The sequence below is a fragment of the Trachurus japonicus genome, chromosome 15, assembly GCF_045865225.1.
Source record: "Trachurus japonicus isolate A0001 chromosome 15, Traja_1.0".
NCBI lineage: Eukaryota > Metazoa > Chordata > Actinopteri > Carangiformes > Carangidae > Trachurus > Trachurus japonicus.
In genome coordinates, this window is record NC_140921.1 from 23,742,503 (window position 1) to 23,759,692 (window position 17,190).

General features: G+C 43.0%; 1 protein-coding gene across 21 annotated transcripts in view; it reads right to left on the reverse strand.

The window, feature by feature from the left end:
- Positions 1-17,190, reverse strand: part of ablim1a (actin binding LIM protein 1a) — a 39,014-nt gene that overhangs the window by 20,787 nt on the left and 1,037 nt on the right. For 14 of the 21 annotated variants that reach the window (XR_015037775.1, XR_015037773.1, XR_015037771.1 and 11 more), the window contains exon 1: positions 11,843-12,383. The exons of 1 other annotated variant lie outside the window; for it this stretch is intronic. Coding sequence is in view for 16 of the 20 variants with exons in the window: in XM_085800632.1 (XP_085656758.1) it covers positions 11,843-12,077 (235 nt within the window). In the remaining 4 variants the exon portion in view is untranslated. 6 more of the 21 variants (XM_085800621.1, XM_085800625.1, XR_015037774.1 and 3 more) reach the window with 5 other exon arrangements.

Genomic DNA, 17,190 nt, shown 5'->3' on the forward strand with positions numbered 1-17,190 from the left:
TTTTTTTGAAGGATGTGTTTATCCGAGGACATGCTTTGCACAAGGACCTGAATCTGCAACATCACACAGACACCAGAGATAAAGAACAACTGCTGAGAGCCTGTCAGGGTAAAAAAAAAAAAACCAACAACATTAAGCAGAACAGCACAACTTGGGGTTCACGTCCCAGATAGGCTCTCTAGAGAGCAACAGCCTAAATATAGTCTGCCTTGATCAGTGAAGGATGGACAGCCAAAATGCTGAGGGGAGCAGGGCTTTGTAAATGGCACGTTAAAAGGGTATTGATGAAATCTCTGTCACTCACTACTTTATTTTTCTTGTACTTTCATCTTCAAGGAAAATATCATTTAAATTTATGGTCCATTTCCTGTCCGTGACTGTGTATATTCCCGGCACTCATCTATCCCACTTCTTTGTCACCATTTATGAAAAGACAGTTTGATGATAAACAACTTTAGTTTACGGGTGTATCAAGGTACCAAAAACATTGAATAAAACAGCATAATTGTGTTCTCTTGAGCTACAGTATACACTATAGGCCTACTGTCATAAAGTATTGTTCATGGAATGTTTACAGTCTTGGTTTAGTGTTTTATCACTGAAAAATATCATTCTAATGTTAGTTTTGATCAAACATTAAATGGACAGATGAACAAAGTGATTATAAATAATCTGGAATAGAATATCTGAACCAAATTTCATGGCCATGTCAAACCATTAACAAGCTGCAAATGTCAACCTCATGTTGGAGAAAAAAATCCAGGGGTCACAAAAGTCGGCGGGCTCCATCACTTGGGAACCATGAACATTTTTTGGGCAGATCCATAAAACTACTCTGGTTTCAGTAGTGCAGAGATGTACTGTATGAGGAAAAATGTAGACATCACTTTCTTAATGGGAGTATTTTGACAACCATCATAATTACACAGGACAGAGAAGCTATTATCAACTTGTTTTATCTCTAAAAGCATTATCCAGTGCTGTTTAGAGCCGTGTCAGTCTGTGGCCCTCCTCAGTTAAAAGTTGGTCTTAGACATAGACAGACATTTATCCAGCATGACTGTATGGGGCGTAAACACTGCTGCAGTGCCGCACTGCACACAGCTTATCAGCTATTCTGAAACCAGCAGATTATTTCACATTCAGGAGCTTTAACTATGAAGGCAGCCTCTCTCTTTCATCCGCTCATTTCCTCTTTCTGTCTCTTTTTCAAACAAAGACACACACGGACATAAACATGCACGCACGCACAACAAGAATACACATTAAAGGATCTCTGCTCCTTCTGCTCTGCACTGAATTATTAGTCTGCAAGGCTAAAATAAGACACCACCAAAAGGAACAGAAATAGCATTATGACCAATCGATGGCCCAGCTAAGAGAGACATTACACTGGATTATTGATGACTTGGCCTCGCCTGCATCTCACTTCTAGAGTCGCAGTGGCTGTCTGATATTGAGAGAGATTGTTATGTTGTAGCCAAATCAGATTCGTGAGAAAGCCCAGTCTTCAAAGCATTCTTTTTTTTTTAATGAGACACCTCTGTGATTCGTCCTCTAGGGGCAGTCTGAAATGTCCTTCGTCAATCCGTGTGGACACAACTCAGAGAGCATTAGTCTATTCATAATTTGGACTGAGAATAAAAAGTGAGAAAGCTGAGATGGTGAAAATCAGTGGGAGAAGAGGACGAGGGAGGCTGGAAAGAATCTGGGTTTGGGGGGCAGGCAGGGGGTGTGTGGGTGGGGGTGGGAAGCTCCGTCTCTGTGGTGTCTCAAATGTGATCACACTCAGCAGGACAATGAGTCATCTCTGAGTGAACCAGACTACTGTGACAGTGAACTGAGTCTCAGCACCTCTGTGTGTGACATTGCACCTCCATAAAAGAACAGAGGCCATCTGTGTAACTGCACATGGCGAAAACATCCAGTTCACAAGTTATTTGAGGCCTTGTGCACACACCTTGCTGTTTTAGGCATCATTTCTATTTGTCAGGATAAGGCTGCACTTGTTAAAGCCTCTGCTCAGGTCGGACTTCAGAAATCTACAGGGCAAGAAATAAGCAGTCATGATCAGATGAGCTGTGAACAAATCAGCAGGTTTGCTATCACCTCAATCTAAAGCACTCAATTTGGAGCCGCAACAGAAAATGAGCACATTAGAAATGTCCCTCAATGCACTATACAGTAAACTCTACAGAAAGATCAAAGATAAGACATCAGTTCAATAAACTGTGATTAATGTGTCCAATGGGGATTAAGAGTCATGACACTAAGCTCAACTTTCCAACACTGCATACTTTCACTTTTCTTTTAGTAAACAACCCATCTTCTAATGTTTTTAAAGTAACCAAGAAGTAGTTAAGAAAATTATTTATAACATTCAACAAGCTGCAAACACAACCCTGACATTTTATCACTTGATGTAGTAAAGCCAACAATTTGTCGATTCCAGCTGACACGCAGTGACGTCAGTGTTCACTTTGAGTCTTGTCTCTGGTGACTTTAGTGAATCTTAGTCCAATATTAACTCTCCCGTCGGCTGTTCTGGTATCCATCAGCTCCTGAGGGACATGTCTAATTCTTTATGGGTTTGTCACTATGAGAGAAATCTTTCACATTACACACAGTTATATCATCCAACATCAATAAAAAAGCAGTTTCAAAGGACATATTTTTTATTGTTCTGATGCCAATAGTTTCCCTTTGAAACAGTTTCTATTGCTGACGTACTATTTTTAACATTTCATTGAGTACTGTGCTGTGCCGTCAGTGGGGACAACCCAGGATGGAAAAGTCAACATTGCTAACGTCATAGCAGGTTGACAAAAATCCAAGACAGATGTTTGAATTCCTTGCGCAGAGGATCTGAAAAGCTGAGGTTTGGATGGGACTGGACTGTGAGCGCTATGTGTTCTTCCAGCCTCTTCCTCTGTTATGTGCTGTGTTTGCCTCAGCAGTGGCTGCACAGGGGGAGTGAGATGTGGCAAAATCAAACCAAGAGGGGAACTCTTTATATATAAAGGCCACATAAAAAGGGCTGTTAAACTTGTTGAAAGATTCAGATTGAACCGTTTATAGGAGTTGTTTGGATATAACATCCATCAGTGAAATCTCCCTCAAATGTTTAGCAGGCTGCCACAGTTATGACTCTAAGTCTACAAATGCAAGCCTCCAAGTAATTTAACCTCAGCAACATGAGTTTGAAATAAATGCATTAGTGATTCTATAGGGATTCTTGTGATGGCAGCAAAATGGTGCTTGATTTGCTGGAATATATATTATATAACGCTATAAATACGTAAGCATGCGGTACACGAAGCAACCTCAGCACTGAGCAACTTACTGTGAAATATACAGTAGCACAATTTTTCCGACTGGTGCTCACATTCCTCATTCTGGGCTGGATGTGTTGGCTGTGCTGACAGAGTGATCTGTCCTGCCTCATCACCAGGGGATAAAGTGACTGATATGAGCCTAAACACACAATGAACACACACACATGCACACACACACACACACACACATGCACACAAAACCATGGCGCAGAGGGAACAATAACCAGTAGAGCATCCCAAAGCCAGGCACAGAGGAAAGGGGAGTGCACTCTCCACCCCTTCATCCCACCCAAGCACCCCCACCCCCACCCATTTAAGCAGGGGCCTAGCTGCGTTGGCAATAATAAAGGCTGCAGATGATACTCTGGAGGGAAGTGAAGAAGGCCATCTTGAATCCCCTGAGGACAGATTTTCCCGTAACATGTGCCCTGGCCTCACTGGTAAATAACAATAAGATTGGGTCTATCGATAGAGAGTGCGGGATTTGCTGAGGAAGCTTCAGACTTTGTTGCCTTCATTTCCTACCATTCACCCAGAGGAATGTATAACCATAGTTTAGCAGTTTGGGAGAGAGGGGGATTCAATTAAACAACAGACCAAAGATGAAAAGGCCTAATAAAATATTCAGTCGCTCGCTGTCTTTGTTACTGTAAGAGTCACAGACAGAAGAGTTTCCAGACAGATAGTAACCCCAAAGGAGAGAGAGTATGTGTGCATGTGTGTGTCTGAACGGTATGCATGTGTGCACGTGCTTGAGTGTGTGTGATAAGATAAACAAAGGGACAGATGAAGAGAGAGGTAAATGGAGTAAACTCCACTCCCAGCGTCTATGCCAATAGTTTTGGCTCCAAATGTGTCTGTGTCGACAAAGCACACACACACACACACACACACACACACACTTTTTACTCCTATACCCAACCCATTCAGTTTGGAATATCAAAGGGCACAAAATATGCCCACCATGAAATCCCAAAGCCTGATCTGACGAGTGTGTGTGTGCGTGTGTGTGTGTGCACATTGGGGGGAGGGCTCTTCAGAGCTCTTCATCACCCAGACATAACAAGAAGCTCTTAACCCTCCCCTCCATGAATATGTATGGCTGTATTTACCGCCTCCCCAAGCCTGTGCCCCACTACCAGTGTCCCAGACAAAGCACATCAAACGCGGGCACAAATTGAGGGGGGAGAACTCCATTGGCCTCCACCAGGCCCCCCAACCTTAAATAACTAATCCTCAGGGACCTGCACGGGTTTTGGAATAATGATCTGCTCTGAATGGTTGAGCGCCACAGTGCGGCTCGTTTGTTGTTGGGCAGGTACACGAGAATAATAATACGCTGATAAACAGAGAGAGCGAGACTTCCTGTTCAGCCACTTATCTGAGAGGAGACAATGGTGGCTTCATGAACTGCAGAAGTCATTGTGTTTGCAGAAGTGGAGCTGGCGAAGGCCTTGGCTGGTTGCCTCTGAATGGCGGCCCGTTATGGCCCCACACTGGGGCTGTGTCGTATTTCCTGTGATAATCAAACCGATTGATGCCAGACAGGGAGGATGTTTGTTGATGTATGGCTGCAGTCTGTGTTCCTTTCATGTGATTCTCATGTCTACCATGTTGTTTTAGCCTGCATATTTTAGGTCAGTGACTGTCTCTCACCCGGCCGACCACTTATCTCATCTGTATATTCTGGTCCTCTGTGCCAGCTGTACAAACAGTGTGTGTCTATGAGAGAGTGTGTTGCATTGATGTCTGTGAAAGGGTTTAGCTCCTCTTTCAGGGGGTAGACACTGGCAAGCTTCAAAGATGAGGCACCACTGCAGTTTGTCTGCAGCACTCTGCAAAATCACGTTAGGCAGCTACAGAGGCACATGACACTGGACTTTCATGTCAAAAGAAAACGTTAAGATCGTGAATGCAGAGGGAGCGCAGGGAGTCGGTGCTCCTATGCACGAGGCAGCCGACGTATACATGTGAAGACGATGATCTAATTTCACAGAGTGCAGTCAGCAGGGCTTCTTATGCAATTTAATGCAGACAATGTGAAAAGGAGAAAGTGTAGGAATGAATCAACTGGATGTGCAACTGTGCACAAATCTCAGATGCATGTTTACATCGAGGTAAAGATAAAAGATCAGACTGCCTTGGGTACAAATGGCCCCGATAAATTACAAACAGTTTCAAGGGTATTCTTGGCTTTGAAAATAGGACAACCGCCTGCACACACACTCGAAAAGCTAACACTGCAATCCCTTGATTATGATTCATCATTCTGAACTGTGCAACCTGATGGTACAGAGCCCACCTGGCCTCAGACAGGTTGCAAGATGAGATCCCTGCAGGATACAAGATGAAATCTTAGGTTGCAAAAGCAAATTCCCACGGCTTTCTGTTTAGTGGACCGAAAAACTAGAGGGCCTCCAAATGTGAACAACAAACCCAGACATGCCGCCCCGCCACCAACAAATCCCAAGAGTCGGAAGGCGAGGTAGCTGGTTAAGTCTGTCGGAAAACATTCGGAGAGGGATTGTGGAAGATGAACATGTGGCAGCCAGAGGTTACGGGTGTTCTGCCAGCGCTGGGGACTCAGTGGCAAAGGCCTTTTTCTTTGTGGCCTGTCGAATCCACATCAAGAGGACGGCTCCAAGAGCTGGACGCCGCCTCCAGCCACCAATGCGCTGTCAGATACATAAACAAACCTACACGCTCACATTTGGAATTTTTTTTGTGTGTGTGTGATAGAAATATATTCAGACAAAACACAAAAATATCACATGCCCACACATAGAGCACAAACTCAAGCTGGAAGATTAACCCCTAAAACATCCACTGAAACACAGCAGTGATATCAGGCTGGTTCACTACTTAGGGATTTGAGTACATCACTTACTGGGGATGACGTATACCGACTTATTACTGTGATTAATGACTCTTATGTTCATTTCCAGTCCAATGAGCTAAGCTGGAAGGTGATGTAATACTTTACCTTTTCCATTACAGCATATAAAGTCTTAGTGATATGTATAGGCCTATACACTGAGGCTACTAGGAGTTACTTTTTGTTTCAATCTAGTATTTGTGCTTGATTTTTATCCCCAGGCAAGATCACTGCTGCTACCTCACATCTGATCTGAATAATGTTAAACAGTGAGCTTTTTGTATAGAAAATAGAGTCTACGTTGCTGCTTGCCGTGAGTCATACTGAGAAACAATGGTCAACCTAATAACATACCCTGCTAAATGCTGGGAATGTTAATATCTCTGGAACGTGGCCCCCTGACTTCACCTAATCGAACCCACACAGCTGGGTGACCTCGGCTATAGGTGGAGACAGTCATCTTTTTTTTTTTTCTCTTGACACAACACTATGAATGAGGCCACAGCTGACAACAATGGAGTGTACCTTTTAGATGGTAACCATGGCAACGGCTGCAGACAGAGCAAGAGAGAGAGAGAGAGAGGGAGAGACAGAGAGTGCAGGTCCACAGCTCTGCGCAGTGTGGATCCCAACACCGGTGCTCCACTTTTCCTCCCTACACGTTTCTTCTTTACCCAGCCTCCACACTGTGTTCACCGGGAGCTATCACATCACAATCCTAGAAGACTATTTTACATCTTGTGTCCCGCTGCTACACAACAAGCCAGATGCTTTGTTCGGAAACACATTTACATAAAGCCAGACGCTGCCAAATGAAGCTTCAAGCCAAAGCATCAGCTGCTGGACTATCAAGAAGGGCGTAGCATGTTCAAGTCTTTGACATAGGGAGAATGTGCTGTGTTGAACATGCACAATCATACGGTGTCATTAGTCATGCTTCTCCCAAGCAACACACACCCATATGAAGGAAATCGTGTCTATATTTCTGTGACTACATCATGTACCTATACACATCTAAAATCAAGCAAATCAGAGTCTGAGGATTCAGTCAAACTGGAGCTAATTCAACCAGCCAGACACAACAGTGCAGATCCAACTGGACATGCTGCACTTCTACACACAGTGCAGTCAGTCAACAACACGACAGGCAAAACACATCCCATAGAAACATACCCGTCTCACACACACACACACACACACACACACACTCTCTGATGCATGTAAATACCTTTTTCTTTGACCATGACCATTGGAATCCAGGTAAATCTGCACCAGGAAAGGCTCTGAGAAACGGTCACCGGCAACACAGGAGCTGCTACCTCCTTTTTTGAGTCAAGACTGACGATAAAGAGCCACCACGAAGAGAGAGGGGGGGGGGGGGATAGGGAGAGGGAGAGAGAGAGAGAGAAAAAGAGAGAGAGAAGGAGAGAGAGAGAAAGATAGAGAGAGGTGTAGGCGCTGCTAAGCTCTCTTCCCGAAAACACCGTTACAGCGTGGGGTTTGCCTCCTGACTGCCTGCTTTCCTCCCATTCCTCTCCTCCTCCTCCTCCTCTGCCCACTCCTCCTCCTCCTCCTCCCTCCTCTTCCCCTCCTAGTCCCTTTCTCAGCCCCTCTGTTGTGTCAGCCGCCTCCTCATTGCAGCAACCAGGTGGTGGCTGCTGCTGCTGCCTCTGTTCAACCCAAATCACTAACCCCAAATCCCCTACATGTGTGTGTGTGTGTGTGTGTGTGTGTACATTAATATTTATATGTCTATTACATCAGGCGTTTTCCTTTTTTTTTTTTTCCAGTTATAACATTTTGTTCTCAAAACACATCAGTTTGACTCTGCTTACATATGGTACGATGTGCTATGATTAAAGAACTCACAAGCTAAGTTTAACTTGGAATAACCCTTTACCACATCACTGTACTGCACAACACACAACTCAACATAGACTTTGGATCGCTACAACAGGGCATCAAGCGGAGATTAATTAATTTCTCTAGTACAGTAATTAGCCTGCTGTGCTGAAAGGCCAATTACATTCAACAAAAATTAGTGTATTTGACTATTAATTTAAAAAAAAAAAAAGAAAGAGCCTTTAAATCAGGAAAAATTAAGTTATGGAGACAAAGACTGAATACTAAAAAAAAATTTGGTCTTTAGTGACAGTAACTAGAGGTGGTTACAGCACCAAAATCAATAAATAAAAGTTGATTAAAAAATGCACTGAACACATTATTCACTGCTTGAATGTCAAGTGCTCTCAAGAATGATAGAAAATTGGGGTTATCTCATCAGATTCCATCAACAGTGTCAAACAGATCATCATGCACTAATAGCAAGCTCACCTTGAGTGACAGCCTAAGTTGCCAATAATCGCACTGCTTCTAGCATGAGCTTTGTATTAATATCTTTAGTGGATCCTCTGTAATCCAATTACAGAGAGCACGGGAGAGCATATTCCCGTCTGACCCTGGCCAACACACTAGCTCTTATATCATATGCCTGTGAGATGACCGAGAGGTTGACGGTCCCTGTCACTTCAACCCTCATCATAAAAATGTTGCAAAAACAAACAAGAATGGTTGCAACACTGTTTTTAGCCTATATCATTAGGTGTTTTGCATGGCCATGATCAGATTGCTTATGTGACCACTCATTCATTTACTCCACATACATTCATTTCATGGATTCATTTACAAATACTAAGAGATTCAGTGCACTATAATATTACGTGTTGATAAAGCTCCTTATTCGCCTCTTGGAGAGCAAATAAAATCCTCCAATCCAATGTATGAAATGACATATGATTTCAGAAGTAACTGCCATGTCACACCAGCAGATCTTGGTGATCACACTGTCATGGCTCCATGTGTCCCAGCCTTTCTTTCCATGTCTGAGAGGCAGCCAGGGTGTGTGTAGGGGGGTAGTTATGCATCAGCACCACCTCTGTAATTGCTGATGCATGCAGCACATTATGCATTCAGTATGCATTCATCCACTGCAGCGTCAACTGTGCCACCTGCTGGATACCCATCAATGTGCATCAGATACCACAGGGGCGTTTTCTTCTCATCAGGCAAGGGCAACGTGCCAGTGAGGCAAACGGTAAAAATAGTTAGTGGACGTTTCTCCAGTTCTCCGCCCTTTTTTATTATGAAGGGAGGGAAATATGTCATGAGTTCGTTATGACTGAGGGTCTGATTGAGGGGGATTTGAGTGTGTGTTTTTTTAAAAGACATGTTTTCCAGCTGCTGGGTTTGGTCAAAAACCATCTACTTAAGAAAATTTGAGTTTTACAGGGTGGCTACTAATAGCTAAATCCAACATAAAGATGTCCTGTCACTGAATGTAATGGACCTATTATCATCTTGCCTCTTTAGGAGCTGCTGGACATTCATGCCACATAAGGCCTGCCAAGAGCAATTCCTGAGTAGCAAAGCCTATTATCCATGGATGAAAGGTTTCTACTGTAGCTGGCTGGCTCACCTATGGATGATCCATGTCTGACTGTCCATTAATAACCTGGCCAGGGAGCTAGACAGCACAGACCTCATATCAATAACATTAAGCACTGTCTATCATATTGCATGCGCATTTCATAGACGGTAATAAAAGTCATTTGATCTACAGTTATATGCTATCGCCTTTGGTCGTAAAGCAGATTGACATTATAATGCAAAAGGTTACGTTTACAGTAAACAGCAATGGTTTGTGTGGATATACTGTAGTTATCCTATGGATTAGAATTAGGATTGAAGGATGCACACACTCAAACACATGAAATACGTGTAAAATATACTCTACAGTTAACACTCTTAGCTAAACATGCTATGCACTGACTGATGTTTGCCAATTTTTAGAAATCCAACACATTCAACACACAGAGCGTGGCTATCAGGAAATACTGACATCCAGAATGAACTTCTCAACTCTTTTGGAGCGCAGGCAGAGCTGCCTTTCTGTCTCTTGATAATGACAAGCACTTCAACAACTATTTTAAAAGGGGTTACAAACAGTGAGAACCTTTTGAACAGAAATCCTGTGCTACCGGGCTTACTTCTTCAAAGTCTATTACACCCCGACAACATTAACATTCCTGTTTTCCAGCTACCCTGAACACTCAGAGATGTGTTTTCATAGGGACCTTCACCACTAAATTAAAGAAAATCATTTCAAATTCCAAAAATGTGAAACATAAAAGCATGTTTTCCTGTCCACAACCCACAGAAAGCTTGAAAGAAAGGGGTGCTGGCCTACTGTCACTGAAAAGTTTCTTTGTGGTGACATCAAATAGTCACTGGAAGAGCAAAGTCAGAGCCAGAGCCACTCATAAGCAAAAGCACTTAACTGGGAGTGTAGCATTATTTACAATGGTGTGCTAGTAGCGTATTTACATAGCGTAGCGTTATTTACATCCTACTCAGAACCGAATGGAAATTCAATGTTTCAGCCATGTCTCAACACAAACAATGTGTAATAAAAGCTTCAGGGTGATTAAATGATGAATATTGTTTCTTTGTGAGTTTGAATTCACCAGACAAGTTTTTCCAGTGCTGGTTCTCAGAAGAGTCATGGAAGCTTTTTTTTTCTCCCCCAAAAATTGAAAGCAGCAATGAAATGACCCAGACATGGCCTCTACTGAACCCACTGAATATGGCAGCCACGGACTGTCACTGTCACTATCTGATTGATTCTAGCTGTCACCAAGGAAATGAAGGGGCTACAATAAGCCTTGACTTCTGTGATCTTTGACCCAGGGTCAGTTTGCAGAGACAAACCTCCCTTGAACCAGGGCTAAATGTCAAAATAAAACTTTACTTCTAAAATAGAAGGAGCTGCTGATGTTGCATTTGCAAACAACACTTAGTGCCAAGCAATGATGATTTTACTACGGTGTCTGGCATCCAGTCAGAAGCTACATAAGGTTGGAAAATCTAGATTTGTCCTCATGCCCATGGTGTAATCCTGATGTAAGCCACCAAGTCACTTCCTCATGTACTGGTGCGTAGCATGGTCCATCAGGTCTGCCCTGGCATATGGGTTTACATTATATAACTATGCAGAGCATGGTGATTAATTTCCCGATTTTTGCAAACATTTCTTGCAGAACTTTTTGGCGTTTGTAGTTATGGTTGTGTAACTTGTGCATAGGAGCTTTCACACATGCACACAGGTCAAATGTGAAAAGCCTCAAGAAGTGTAATCACTCACTGTCATCCAATTAAAATCAAGTAATCGCTCAGCATCAACTAATCAATTCACTTTCAGACACCTACGGGCAGACAGAGTGCAAAGCAGAGTGGCCAAACCGCAACAGGGGACTGAAACAGCAGCTTCTCACAGTATTAACAGATGACTTATAGCGGGAGAGTGGAGGGAAAAGAATGAAGAAAGAAATAATAAAAAAACAACTTCAGGTGGTATGCCTTGAGTTAAAAATTAACTAACATTAAATCCAAATTAAAACACAATTTTAATGGTCAGTTTTTATCACTGATTGACAAAGCAAGCATAACTAAAACTGACCGATGTTACAGTTACATGTCAGCCCCAGCTAGGATCACTGCAAAGGAATACGGTTGAAAAAAAGTGTTTCATATATTCACATAGACAAATCTAGATACATCTCTTCCCCTCTCCTACCTGTAGCGACATCGTTCAGCCTCTCACTTAGATAATAGTCGTTGGGGTTGAGGTAGGGCAGCTGCTCCATGTACAGTTTGGGAATGAGGTACAGGACCTCAGCCACATGTCCATCCTCGATGACGGACATGCGCTTGACCGAGCTCTTGCGTTTCACCCGGACTCGGTCGACACCGTGGCTGCGGCTGGAGCTGCACAGCTTGCCCAGGCTGTTGAGATTGGGCAGAGTGGGCATGTCGCCCTCCTCCCCTTCAACCGTCCCGCAGAAAAGGGTGAAGCACAGCAAGTAGATGTCAGCCAGGATCGGGCTCAGATCTGCTCTAAAATCCAGTAGTCTTTGGACATGAATTATGAGGAGTGTTCATAGAGGCAGAGCCTAATGGGAAACTTCACAGCAGCCCATCATTCAACCACAGCAACATCCAATGAGGCCTCCAGTGAAAACTCCTCCTGTTAGGGTCCCTCCACCTGGGCAGCAGAGCTCTGATGTCCACCTTTAGGTGAAGACGCCAAACATCAGACAGCAGGAATGACAAAGCACTCTGTGGCAGGTAGAGCCGAGTGAGACACATAGAAAGAAGCTTATACTATGAATGTCTTCAGCACAACCAGCCTGGTGCCTTAAGCAGCTTAAGGCTGACGTCGAGCCTATGATTATCTTCTGGGTGGGGTTAGGTAGCTCTGCATCAGGTTGGCCCCGTGTATGGTGGGAGTCTATGCATTATGTGAACCGTGGGCATCAGACCCCATCACTGCTCTGTTTATTCACACCTGTCCAATGATGATAAGACTCTGTCAAATCTTGTTTTGTTTTCTTTATGTGCTACAATTTTCATTGAAGTGAATGACAATAAACTAAACTAAACTAAAAATTATCAGATCTGTTCTTAGTCTAGATGCGTTCTGTTCACAAAGTGTGGTTTTGTGTGAAATGTCATTTGCACTAAGGAGGATTCAAGTACAGAAATGTAGCTGATTGGATGTATATCAGTGCGCAACATCACTGTGGGCCAAGACATACTTTCAGGGTAGATTGCCTTGGAAAGTGGCCAACCCTTTGCAAGGTCAGTAACCAGCAAGGTCATCTGAGGAGCCAACAATGCACAAACCCACTGTTAATCATCAGCAGGGTCCTTCAAAATAAAAGATGGTGTAACTACATCAGCACAGGACGGAAACGCCAGTGGGGGCTCTCTGTTATCCGATAAAATCGCTGGATGAAGTAATAAGATTTTGGAATATGTTATTTAATAAGACGCCATGTTCTGAGTCTTTAATCTTCAAGGCATCTAACATTGGGATGGATTTATGTCTGCAAAAAAAAAACTTCCAAACATCATCTTAACAAACCAAATCCATGTAACCAACATCCTGCCTTTATCTTGAGTCCCATGACCTGGATGACATATTTCTTGAATCATTGATATCTTCCTTCATTGGAAACATGAGATAAGCATGTGGTAAGTTTTCAGTTATCAACTTGTTCTGCTGGGAGGTGAGAAATTAGAAGAATCTGAGCAACTCCACAAAAACAAAAACCCCCGAGTGCACCGATAGGTTTCAAAACCACCAAAAACATTGCTGTATGGTGAAAACATAAAAACTGGCACAGCAAAGACAGCACTGTCTCTGGCACATACACAGATTAATAACTAAAACCCCTCCATGACATCTAATATTTATCTAACAGATAAGGATAATTACAGCTATCCACTTCCATCCACCAAATGAGGTAAGTAGATATGATGAAAAGCACAGCAGACAATGACAAAGCACAAAATATCCTTTTTCTCTGGTGATGTCGGGCTTGGCCTGCACTTCAGATTTAATGAATTTCCTCTCTGCCTGAGAGAGTGCACAAGGACAAGACGGCCGGGGCTCAGCTGCCTTAGTTTACAGTGTACATGGATACAGTTCCTTAAATGATTTGACTTAATGTAGCTTCTTTTTACAACCACACATCCAGACACATGGACCTGGGAGTACTAAAGACTAAGCTACTCTGCTGCAGTGAGGCACTGCCCTCCAATTGTCATCCACTCTGTGGTAGCTTAGACTCAACTACCCACTCACTCGCAAATCAACACATTCATGCTCGTAAAGCAAGACTGCTGCCTCGGCACACAGACACATTAGCATCGCACACAAAATACATCCTGAATGCCCCCATTGCCTCTGCTGTTTCTGCATCCCGCTTTACACTAGAATAAACACCCCCCCTGCTTTTCATGTTTCCCCTGCCTTACCATCCAGTCCGAAGCAGGAGGTGATTTTTTGGGCGTAGTTGCAGAGCCCATCGTAGCCAGGCTGCTGCCTCGCGGAATTCCTCTCCCCCATCTCTACACACTCCCACACACACCGTCCCGTCCGGCAGCACTTTCACTCCTTCCCCTGCTCATCAATTATTCAGGCTTTTGCCAGGACACATGCATGCGCATGCACACCAATCCTCGTATGAGACATATAGTATACACACACAGAGGGAGAGAGAGAGAGAAAAGTGCTGATGCAGAGGGTCGTGCTGCTGGAGCATGAGGAGCCCTCTCCAGTAGTCAGATAAAGAGGAGGCATCAGATTGGGTTACTGCAGAATGGAGCCATGCCTCCTTTTTCATCCACCATTGATCATCCAGATTGCACTGCAGTGTAACAGGTACAGTGTTCAGGATGTGCTAACTCTGCTCAAGAAATAGGCGGGGCGGAGGAGGAAGTCAGGCCAGGGCAAAACTGGAGAGGTACCAGGTGTTGGGGGGCGGGGGAGAGTTTCTTTTTTGCTGATCATTTAAAGCTATCGTTACATTCAAATGCAATACGTCAAACAAGGAAGCATAACCACGACCTTTACATTGAAATAACAGGGGGAAAAAAACCTCCACAAATGTTTTTCAGAAAATAAATCAGATTTTCTGGACATGGAGATCGATCACGAGACTAAACATCACAAATTCTGACACAGAAACCTTGTTTAAAGTTTCATAAGGACTACAAGAAAAACATAAAATACGTCAATTTAGCCCACTTTATTCACAAAGCCTTCAAAGAGATCCACATCTAACTTAAAGTATGATGCACCTGTTTTTTTTTTACAGCAGCCTGCGAGTAGCAGAAAACTGAATGAATAACACTGACCCACATGTGAGCACTCTCCTCCAACATATTGCTCTAAGGTTCTGTGTAAGAGCCGAGACGACTGGCTTAAATGGACCAAGACAATGAATTCTCCCACAAAGCTAACCAAAACATAGAAGAACCAAAAGTACCATTACCAAAACATCCACTTCTTAAAGCAAATGAGGGGATTGTGCCAAATGGCAAGACGGTGGGTGGTTTCCCACATCAAGAGGAGGTAGCTAGATACTGTAGATAGAGGAATTAGATAAGGAAACACCCCTCTATCCCTTACATGCCTCTACCGGGGTGACCTTGAACAACACTTAACCCCTCTGCTTAATGACCAACACCATCACCAATACACTCACACTGAGCAGCTCATTCAGAAATGAAAGTGACTGCACTGCTTGAAATATACAGTATGTACACTGAACCCCAGAATAATAAAGACATTGTGTATCAAATCATGTAAACTGATTCTAGACAAAAAAGTACAGGAAATATGATGACCCAGACAGAGTAGTATGCCCACAAGGGTGTATTATAAGGTGGAGTGACTAATGGAGGGGCATCACTACCAAGGTAAAGGTTGATGGCCCTGTGCCGATAAAAGGGTGGGGGGGAAGGCGACTGTAAGACTGAGAGCACCGTAATGGCTGATGCTCTCTGGACAACTGAGAAGGTCGCTGCTGAACATAAATGTATGCTGCTGAGAGGGGAAAGTGGCCGTTGTTTTTTCACTGCCTGCATTTCTGTGGGGATCAAATCGATTGCCTCACATGCTTTAGTTCTTGTCTATGTATATTTTGATGGATGATACACTACATAACAACAATAAAACTTGAGGCAAGTTTATATTAAACTTTAACTTTATGTTGATCATAAGAGCTGCAGGATAATACTGATCCATTTCAGTAAGTCACATTTGAGTGGCTAGTTGTACATTTCTCTAAGAGTTGTGATTGTTGCTTGACAAGAGTTTTGGTCATCCTCATCTTTATACAGTAGGCCTAATACAAGACGTTATAATCCACCCTCTTAATAATGCTACATCCTTCAAGGCAGATTGAAGGCTACAGTGACTCGCTATTGAAAAAAGGACGAAAGTGGCTGGGACTAGCTCGTTAGCATGCTAATTTCACATAAAAGATGTGATAGAGACAATGTAACATTAATGTTGCTCTCAATCACTGGAAAGAGCTCATAGTGACTAAAGAAAATAAATTTGATGCTGAACTTATAATGTTTCTGCCTGGCAGCTAATGCACACTAGCCTAATACTTACTACAATGTAGCAATAGCAAAAGCAAAACTTACAAATAGCACCAGTAAAGCACCAAAAAAAGGGTAAAAAAATAAAAAAAATAAAAATAAATGCTTGTTTTGGTCGACCAATAATCCCTAACCCAAACTTCACTTAGCCTAATGAAACTGAAAAAATCTTTAAGAATTAACGGATTATCATATTACATGCCAATTAATTTTGTGTCAATCAGCTAATCCAAAAATAGTCTGAGGTATTTTCACCAAAATACTTTGTGCTTCTTGTTCATTTTGAGAAACATAATTTATATCAACTTATGTTACAGTACATATACTGTACAGTAAAATGGGAATAGGCTGCCATGGTGAGTGAACAAGTGTTGGCTCGGCCTCACAACAAACATATTTGATTGGACAAATTGTCACAAATATTAATGTTTGTGTCAATATGCCTGAATAATCTGCAATAATAAATTAACATTCTCACATTCATCTCACCAACACAGAGATAATTAGCACTTCACTACTGGACAACTGTATGGTGTATAGGGTAGTTACCTCACATGAATATTGATGGTCTGTTTCCAGGGGTTTAAGCGTGCTAATCAGATCCATGTACCACGGGGGGCTGTCAAGCAGTGGGCTCTGAGCTCCATCGATCTCCACCAGCAACCATGGAGGACAGATGCAGTGGGCCAGTAATGGGGGGAGTTCAAAGCCATCTTGCTACATAGGCTCAGCTATACCAAGCCTGGAGGAGAGTGACATACTGTGCAGCTAGAGCTGTGTCATAAAAGGTTTATATTTTACTCAATAACAGGATCAGACCCATCAAAATGAATCCAACGGCAGATTTAGCACAATAAAACCTTGAGGTCAGGTGGTAGGCTATTAATATTATAACCTCGCCTTATATCCACATCTCAATCAGTCATTCAGCCCATCGCAACCTGATCACAACCTATAGCAGAGTAG